Below are 10,039 nucleotides of genomic sequence, written 5' to 3' on the forward strand. Positions count from 1 at the left end.
TACCTAAAATGGTCTCTAGATGGATGTCTATTTGACGCATATGTCCTTTATTTCAATGACATTTATTTTTTAATATTATTCTTCAAATTAGTTGTGATTTATGAAAGCAAATGGGAACTTTTTTTTCTTTTTTCTTTTTTAATTTCAACTTGTTAGAGGCGTATTTTCTGAAGCACCAAATAATGCATTTACATTTTCATGAGAATGACCAGCGCTGAAGAAGTGTTACATTTTTATTTTGTCATATTTACGGAATAGAAGGTATAATAAGTATTTTGCTTTGGTCGGCCCACGTGGCCATGCTCATCACTAATCTGTTACTTTATGATATTTAAATAATAAATCTTTTGTAATATTTGTAGACTTATAGGATAACAAATCTTTTGATAATAGTGACCATATAGCAGAATATAGTCAGCCTAGTTTGTTTCCTAGCAATAATTTAAGGACGTTTTGGTAAAAAACTCTGAACGGATCGACGATTAGTAAACAAAGACTAAGTATGTTAATTTTTTTTAATGATTCTTTTGTGATATTTAGAGATAGTTTTCTACTTTAGTGCATTCAAATTTTTTATCATCTCATAATACGTTCTAATATTCTTAATTAATAATATGAACATTTCTCGTGTTTGATGACTTTCTTCCTCCCCGCGTTTTGTTTTCCACGCGTCTCTCTTGTATGGTATATACCCGGCTAGGTTTGGGAAAGAAAACGTTCCTAGGAAATATTACTCTTATCCTATTTATAAAACATTTTAAATATATTTTATATAGATCAAGAAAAATTTTAAATTATATTAACTCTTCATTAAAATATAACGGCTTTCTAATTTTATCCCTATTTAATATCTATACCTTTTAAAAAATAATTATCTACACTATAATAAATGAAGAATAATATAGTACATTTATAGTAAAACTTTAATGAAGTAACTTATAAATAAAACAAAAAAAGTTTCTCTTTTTACCTTATAAATAGGACCAGAAGAGTATGTCATTATCCTTGAACCATTTCTTTTTTTCTTTTTTAAATACTCTTTTAAAGGGTGTTTGGATAAAGTTAAATCATGATTTAAAGAATAGCTTCTAGAGAATAAATTTTATGAAAAAGTGATTCTGATAAAATGAGAGTGTTTGATAATTGTTATCAGAAACACTTTTTATATATACAAATAACTAAAAAGGGTATAAGTTAATATAATAATTACATAAAAGATCTATTTTATAATACTTTTTAATTTGAAGGAATAAAATTGTTAATAATATATTTTTTATCAACATAATTAATAATATATAAGATAATTTAATTAATAAATAATTAATATGTGTATATATATTTATAGAAAAATAATTGAGGGGTATTAAAGTTATACTATTGTTGGGATCTACTCTGACAGGCACAATCATGCTTTTTAATTTGAGTCAGAAGAAAAATGAATTCTCTTCTCTTAAAACCATGATTTTAAATTAAAACCATGATTCCGGCTCATAACCATAATTTGTTGATTTTTTTTATTTGGTAAATTTTTGACCCAAACTATGAAATCATGATTTCAGATATTTGTCAAACAGTCTTATTTAATAAATGGACGGGAAAAGTGACTTGGATACTTCTCGGAAAAATAACATTAGAGACCAGCTGCCTTCAAGTTAAAAAAAGGTTACGATATTTAGAGCCTATTACTCTATTAGCAACAAAGACACGGCTAGAAAGGTGAAGCCGCGTGAAGATTAGCAAGCAAAGCGAGTCTTCAAATGTGCGTTTAATTTCAAGTTGGAGGGACCATCTTGTCTTCCTTTTTGTCTTTGACGCGTAATTTTCTAATTTATTGCACTTCCCATGGCTCTGCTTATGGCTAATGAAGACTTGGACACTCAGAAGTGGCCAAATAATAATAAAATAAAATTAATCAAAGCAGCTGGGTTGGGACATCTCGATATTGCAGAAATGGCACGCAGCAAGCAAATTGAATCAATAAAATATATTAAGATTTCCAAATCCCTTTCACTTAGACCATCACTTATCACGGAGAAATGTAAATGTGTCAGACTGCGCGGGTTGTCCTTTGCAGACAAGTAATTCTACCTCCATTGTGATGGGCCATAAAATTGAGTTTTCCATCTGTTTATTTTTTTTAATTTTTTTGGCCAAGAAATTTTCCATGTTATTTGATGATTTTTCCTCTGTTTTGCCAATAATTATTATATTAGTAATAATAATTTTTCATTATTATTTCATTTAGAGGAATAAAGAGCGCATGGTGAAATTATGGTTAATTTAGACTAAGTTTGATGACTTGTATGGAGGCATTCTAATGGTGACCTTTTCCCTTTGAGCTAAGATATGCGTGTGTATCTGCAGCATGAAAATAATTAAAATTGTTAATCTCTTATTTTAATTACACTTATTTTTATCTATTTCTTCAAATTAGTTTTGATTTATCATTTATGAAAGCAAATGGAAACATTTTTTTTTCCCAAATTTCAGCTCGAGTGAGGATATTCTGCTGCCCCAATAATGCAGTCACATTCACATTTTTCTTTTCTAGTTTGTTTCCGGGCAATAATTTAAGGACATTTCAAAAAAAAAAAGAAAAGAAATGCTGAACGACCCAAGATTAGTAAGCAAAGACTTATCATGTTAATTTTTTTTAATGATTCTTTCGTCCTTAGAGATGATTTTCTACTTTTCTGGTCAAATTAAAAAAAAATTTAATGAACTCAATTTTAAAAAATTAAGGTTATAAAAATTTTAATTTTTTAAAAATAAAACTCATTAAAATTTTTGAAAAAAATATTAGAAAAAAGAAGCTAAAAATTACTAAATATCAAATAAAGAATGTTAACAAAAAATTTGTCATCATTTATAAATTTAACGTTATCAATACAAAATAAGTTGCTCCTACTAAACCTAATTTAAAATTTAATAATTTTTTAACTTTTTTTAGTCATTTTTTTCAATTTTTTTAATCCTTCTTTTCTCTTCAATTTCCTCGCCGCAAAAGTCATACCTAGCAGATTAGCTGTGATTTGTGGGAGATGGTGCTACGCAATTTCTGAGTTCAATTTGGAGGGACCTTCGCCCGGAATAAATAATACATCACCACACCTAAAACGAAGAGTTAGGTGTTGGAAGTCATGTTGACTCGAAATTCAAAATAGGAAAAATCCTTTAAAAAAATTCCGAATTTAAATAAATCTTTTGTCATCTTTTTTTTTTTTTGACCTTCTTTTGTCATCTTTGCAGACTTATAGGATAACGAATCTTTTGATGGCAGTGACCATATAGTAAAATACAATCATCCTAGTTTGTTTCTTAGCAATATTTTAAGGACGTCTAGGGAAAAAATGCCGAAAAGACCGAAGATATGCTAATTTTTTAAATCACCCTTGTCATATTCTACTTTAGTGCGTTCACAAGCACTTTGGTACAAGGGTTGGGTTCCCCATCAAGCAGATTAGCTGCGATTTGTGGAAGAAAGTGACCACAAAGTTCAATTTGGAGGGACCTTCTTCAATAAGTAATAGCTCGGCACCTAGAATTTACGGACAAGGGGAAGGGGGGAAAAAAAAACACAGACGAAACTCCCCGCCTAAATTTACGGACAGGGGAAAAAAAAGCTCCCCTACCTAAAAGGGCTCGGTGTTGCCGTGTTGGGAGTGGGACTTGTGTTCACATAAAATACAAAATAACTCGTATTTTTATATTAGGTTAAAGTTATATTCAGTAATATATCTAATATTTTAAAGTATTTTTTTAAAATATATTCAGCATTACCTTAAAATATTTTTTAGATATATCTAACATCATAAAATATTTTTTGGTATATCCAGTATTAAGATAATTTTTTTTTAAAAGATGCTGCATGTAACTGAAAAATACGGTACTAAATATATTGCAAGATATTTTAGGGTATTAAATACACCCTAAAAAATACTTTGGAGTATTAGATCCGTCTTAAGTCTTAACCCTCATATATTATAAGTAAATTTTAGATTAAAAAAAGTTAGATATAAATGGATCTAATTAAAATGTTACAAAAAAAGATGTTTTACATTATTTTTTAAATATTATCTTCTATAGTTAGTGTAGAAAGTATGGTCTAAATGACATCTTCTTTTTGCCAACCTAAATGACATAATTTATTCTAGTACTAATGAGATTTACAACCCTTTTTTTTTTTAATCAATACAACTCCAATCTAATCAAATATGCAAAAAGTATATTATAACATTATGGGAATGTTGATTGTTCCACGAGAGTATCTTTCAATATTTTTATTATCTCATAATACCTTCTCTTATTCACGTTTTTGATAATTTTCTTGTTTCCTGCGTTTTCTTTTCCACGCGTCTCTTATTTGTGTACTGCTAGGATCGGGAAAAAAGAGAATACTGCTAGGGAATATTGACAAGATTATATAAGCAGCTCCTGATCATACAAGCAATCAAACTTGCTTCCTCACACTGAAGTTACCAATTTGTTTCCGAATAGAATATACTCTTATTTGTGTATGAATAAGTGAGAGAGAGAACCATGAGACAAAGTGAGCGAGGGGGGAAAAAAAACCATGAGAGACATGTAATTAATTGGGATTCAAAATAAAAAATGCATTAAATTTTTAGGCACATACAAAATGTTACTCATATATAAGATCAGCGTTAAATAAAAAAAAATGTTACTTATATGACAGGAAGGAGTAGTAGCTTGTTTCACTTCACCGTCAACCTCATCCATCTTCCTCAGTTCCTCCATTGTAGCTCTTTTCTACCCCTCTTCTTGGCAGCAAGAATGGGAGATGAGGATAAATGTGTCTTTTATCTCATTTTTGTTTGAATAATATACTTAACATAAATTTAAAACTTATTTTCAATCTCAACCCCAGTCTCTTCTTTTAAAATTCAATCCAGCGAATAAAACAAGGTCATAGTGGGATGAATCTTTTGATAGTAGCTAGTAACCACGTAATAAAATATAATTAGCCTTGTTTATTTCCTCAAAGGACGTTTCAAAAAATCATCTAAGGACTGAAGATTAGTAAAGAAAGATGTGCAGTTTGATTTTTTTTTTTTAACATTATAAATCATGTGCTTTCTTAGATGATTTATTTTATTTGTAAATTTCAGGTATATCACTAAAAAAAAATTCAGGTAAAAATATTATATATAAATGGATTTAATTTAGATGTGTAGAAGAAATAGGCAAAATATATTTTACATTTTTGCAGATATTGCAGGGATGGTATAATAAGCAGGTTAAATTAAAAAAAAATAGTAGAAGTTTAGGAAAATAACAATATTTTTGTCTGAAAATAACATTTACTCATTTAGGTTCTTAAATTTTTAAAGACTAAAAAAAACAATAAATGAAACTTCAATCAACTGCGTGGGCCTCCTTTTCTTGTCCTGCTATTATTGCAAAGTGACAAAAACATACAGTATCTTATTTTACTAGCTTTTGAAATCATATAAATCAAGCCCGCCTATATCATTTCATCTGCCTTGCTGTGCAAGTTTGCGAGCATTTAATTTCACTGTTTTCAGAAATATCACTCATTGCCGAAGAGATCATGGCCGAAGCTCTTCTCTCTGCTGTTTTCAATGTGCTTTTGGAGAGGTTGACGCCTGAGCTGACAGATTGGATCAACAAAATCGGAGGAAAGAAGCTGGATCACAAGTTACTTAATCATTTGAAGCCAGCCTTGATTGCTGCAAGAGCTGTGCTCCTTGATGCTGAACTCAAACAATTCAGTAAGGGTCAGCCTGTGAAAGATTGGCTGAATGAACTCAAAGATTCTGTTTATGACCTGGAAGACTTGATGGATGAAGTTTCCACCCGAGCTGCCACTCAGAAACAGGTGCGCTATTTCTCCTTTGCTTCTCTTAGTTTGCGTGATACAAGCATGGCAAATAAGTTAGAAGATGTGATTAATAGAGTTGAAAAACTTGTGGCACAAATAAACGCCCTTGATTTGAAGAAGAGCACTGGAACGGATCCGGAAACTTTGTCATGGAGGCCTCGAGATATGGCTTACGTGGAAGTCTCTGAAGTGTGCGGAAGGGAGAAAGAAAAAGAAGATATAATTAAGCTGATGTTTAATGGTGAGGGTGGTCCGTTGTCTGTAATACCCATTGTGGGCATGGGCGGGCTTGGGAAGACTACTGTAGTTAATTTAGTTTATAATGATGAAAATGTGAAGCAAGAGTTTGATCTTAGTGTATGGGTTTGTGTTTCTGAAGCATTTGATCTTTTAAAAATAGCACAAAATATGATAAAATATATCAGTCCTGATTCTGATTGTAATAATATGGATTTGAATCTTCTTCGATGTCGTCTAGCAGAGAAGATAAAAGGGAAAAAGTTTTTAGTTGTTCTAGATGATTACTGGAATGAAAAATTCACTGATTGGAATACTTTGAAAAATTTGCTTCAAAACGGAGTGGAGGGATGTAAAATTCTGGTCACAACACGCATAGAGCATGTTGCTTCCATGATTAAAACTATCTCATCATTTTATCCCCTAAAAGGCTTATCTGAAGAAGATTGTTGGTCAATTTTTGCTGCACATGCTTTCCATTCTAGAGATTCAAAGGTGAATTCATGCCTAGAAAAAATTAGAAGAGATGTTGTTAGCAAGTGCAATGGATTACCTTTAGCTGCAAAAGTAATTGGGGGACTTTTTCGATCACGGCCTGACTTTCAAGATTGGAATAGTATATTAAAAAATGGCTTATGGGATTCATCAGACAATGAGATCATCCCATCTTTAAGAGTCAGTTATTATTATCTCCCTCCACATCTAAAACAATGCTTTGCTTATTGTTCTTTATTTCCAAAGAATTATACATTTGTTAAGGATGAATTAATCATGATGTGGATGGCAGAAGGTTTTTTGAGGCCGTCAACAAGGGACTTGACTTTAGAAGAAGTTGGTTATGAGTATACTGGTGATTTAACTTCAAGATCATTCTTTCAACCCTTACCCAAAATTCACCAGTACATCTCACATGGTGGGTATGATATAAGTGATAGGTGCTTTGTCATGCATGATCTCATTCATGACTTAGCAACTCATGTTGCCGGAGACTTCTACTTTAGATTAAGGGAGAATAGAAACGAAATTGGCACCATGACGCGCCATTTGTCATGCAACTTTCAAAATTGTCCAGGCTCAGATCATGAGGTTTTCCAAAAATTAAAAGGCTTACGAACATTTATAGGATTTAATTCCTATATTCCTGGGCCTTTTGAAAATGCTTCTCATATTCTATCATCAAACCTGAAGTACCTGCGGACGTTGTCACTTAGCCAACTGCATGCTTTAAAGATAGTTCCTGAGTCAATTGGAAAATTTGTCCATTTACGCTATTTGGATCTATCTGGCACAGGCATTGCAAGTTTGCCTGATTCAATCTGTAAATTGTATAATTTACAGACATTGAAGTTGTGTTGTTGTACATCTCTCCTGATTCTACCAAGTGACATGCAAGATCTTGTAAATCTGCTCTGTTTGGATCTTTCGTCATCAAGTATTGCAAGTTTGCCTGACTCATTGTGCAAATTATCCAAGCTGCAAACATTGAGGTTGAAATGTTGTCAGTCTCTGGAGATGCTACCTAATGATATGCAAGAACTTAAAAAGTTGCGACATCTCGATATTAGAGACACTAAATTGAAGGAAATGCCGAGGGGGTTGGGTAAATTAAAAGATTTGCAATTTTTAAGTGACTTCATTGTTGGCAAAGAGCATGAGACGGGAATTACGGAATTGGGAGGAATTTCAAAATTGAAGGGTTGGATTGTAGTTAGTAAGTTAGAGAATGTCAAGAACGAAGATGAAGCTAATGGTGCAAGAATGATGGAGAAGGAGCAAATTGAAACTTTAACATTATCATGGTCGGATTTTGGTGCTGTGGAAGATTCAAGCAGTGAGAGAAAAATTTTGGCCAAACTTCAACCTCATCGGGATTTAAAGCAATTGGAAGTTAAATATTACAGGGGCACAATATTTCCAAATTGGTTGGGAAGTCCTTCCTACCATAACATGAACTCGTTGCGACTAGAGAATTGCAAAAATTGTTGCATGCTTCCCCCTTTTGGACAGCTCCTTGCTTTGAAGGAATTATATATTATTGGATTAGAACGTGTAGAAAGCATTGGTGAGGAGTTTTTGAAGGCTGATGATTGTTCTTCCATGATACCATTTCCATCCCTTGAATATCTTTACTTTTCACGCATGGCATCCTGGGAACAATGGCTCTCCACTGACATGGAAGCTTTCCCTAAGCTTCGAGAACTCAGAATAACTTCCTGCCGGAAGTTAGTTGGAAGTCTACCTTCCCAGTTGCTTTCTTTAGAAACTTTAGATATTAGACTTTGTTCATTGTTTTCTTCTCCTATTCCGAGGTGTCCCAAACTTCAGAAGTTTGACACATTTGGAAGTGAAAATGTGGCATGGCAAGAGCCAGAGTTACCTCATGAACTTTCCGCTCTAGATATTTCAGGATGCCGGATGTTGGAATCAGTGTTGGAGGCACTCGCTAAACATTCCCATCTGCAAGGATTAACTATCTGTGACAGCCCCAATATTTCAACTTTAATGATTCATTTGCCCCAGTCATTGCAAGAATTATGTATGTTCGGTTGTGAAAATGTTGATTTTGTGATGAGTTCAATCGCTCCTCTCCAAGCCCTCCAGTCTATTTGTATTGGGAGATGTAGTTTTGTGAAGTTTATGTCGGACGACATGGAAAGTGTCCTCCCAAATTTAAGAGAGCTAAGCATATTGTATGTTGACAAGATGGAAAAATTTCCAGAAGGGGTGCTTGTGCCAAGTTTGAGAGAACTTCATATTGATGGGTGTAACATGGAGTTCATAATGTCCCATCAAGCAGCGTGGCACCTCCTAAGAAATATCACTCACCTTAGAATTCAAAGTCCATGGGATGAAAGTTATGTCGTCAAGTGTTTTCCAGAGGTGTGTTTTCTTCCCACCAGTCTCACCACTTTGGATCTCAGTTTCTTTTCGAACTTGGAGACATTGAATTGCACGGCACTTCAGCACCTAACCTCTCTCCAAAAACTAGATATCGCATTTTGTGAGAAGCTGGACAAAATGTCAGGGGAAAAGCTGCCTGCTTCTTTAAGAGAGCTTACCTTCTTTGCTTGTCCGTTGCTTAAAGAAAAATACCACAACAAGGATGAACAACTTTTGCGCCAGATATCCCATATCCCACTCATCAAAATGTTATGAGATACAATCATCCACGAGGTATTTATATGTCCACAATCTTGTTCCCAAGTATTATGTTGTGCTTGTTCATATAAATGCATCCAGAGACCATTATGCCTCCATATAAATGTTTCTCAATATTAATTTTCTTACATTTCTGGAACCGCTTCTTACCGTTGGTTAACCTTTTGGCAATTTTATATGATATTAACAAAATCATTTGTTTTGTTGTTCTTCGGATTCCAGCACGCTCTCTTCCCCTCTCTGTTTTTTAAAACCTGCTTTAGCTATTTTTCTTTATCTTGTCTTTTGGTTTCTTTTTCATTGTGTCTATATATTAATACAAATATATTGAGAAAAACAGCATGATTACCATCTTAAGATATATTTAAATAATTGTTTTTTAAGAGATTATTGAGCACCAATTACGTGCGAGTTTTTTAAAACCTGAACTGAAAAATGCTCCTTGCTGATTTGCATCTTGACAAAATCATTTAAATGAGCTCGAATGATGAAAATGAACAACAATTCCAATTGATTTTGGTATTATTTGTGTTTAGTTTATGTTTCTGTAATATAACATGTTGTATATATTTAAATAGTAATTTTATAATCTGTTTGTGTTAGTCTCCTAATGAAATTTAGATGACTATAATTTGCAACTTCATGAATTAAAATGAGGTAGCAATCTCATGTGTTTATATTAAATTAAATTATTATGAATATTTGATGACAGTATATAATGATGCAATTCTAGAAAACATTTGATGTGCTTCGGAGCATTAATTCATTACCGTAGCTACT

At 32.6% G+C, this 10,039-nt stretch overlaps 1 protein-coding gene across 1 annotated transcript; it reads left to right on the plus strand.

Moving 5' to 3' along the window:
* The first annotated feature begins 5,572 nt into the window (after window positions 1–5,572).
* LOC114715195 (putative disease resistance RPP13-like protein 1) lies at window positions 5,573–9,105 on the plus strand. The gene is made up of 2 exons (XM_028899991.1): window positions 5,573–8,883; window positions 8,979–9,105. Exons 1-2 carry the CDS (start codon window positions 5,573–5,575, stop codon window positions 9,103–9,105), a joined length of 3,438 nt encoding a protein of 1,145 aa, XP_028755824.1.
* The last annotated feature ends 934 nt before the right edge of the window (window positions 9,106–10,039 follow it).

This window comes from Neltuma alba, unplaced genomic scaffold, assembly GCF_004799145.2.
Source record: "Neltuma alba isolate B1F8T4 unplaced genomic scaffold, ASM479914v2 tig00011578_pilon, whole genome shotgun sequence".
Classification (NCBI taxonomy): Eukaryota; Viridiplantae; Streptophyta; class Magnoliopsida; order Fabales; family Fabaceae; genus Neltuma; species Neltuma alba.

Bases quoted from the DNA above. Each gene is read 5' to 3' on its own strand.
- LOC114715195 (XM_028899991.1), top strand. From the start codon at position 5,573: ATGGCCGAAGCTCTTCTCTCTGCTGTTTTCAATGTGCTTTTGGAGAGG. The intron at 8,884-8,978 runs GTCCCATCAAGC...AGTGTTTTCCAG, and splicing joins TGTAACATGGAGTTCATAAT to AGGTGTGTTTTCTTCCCACC.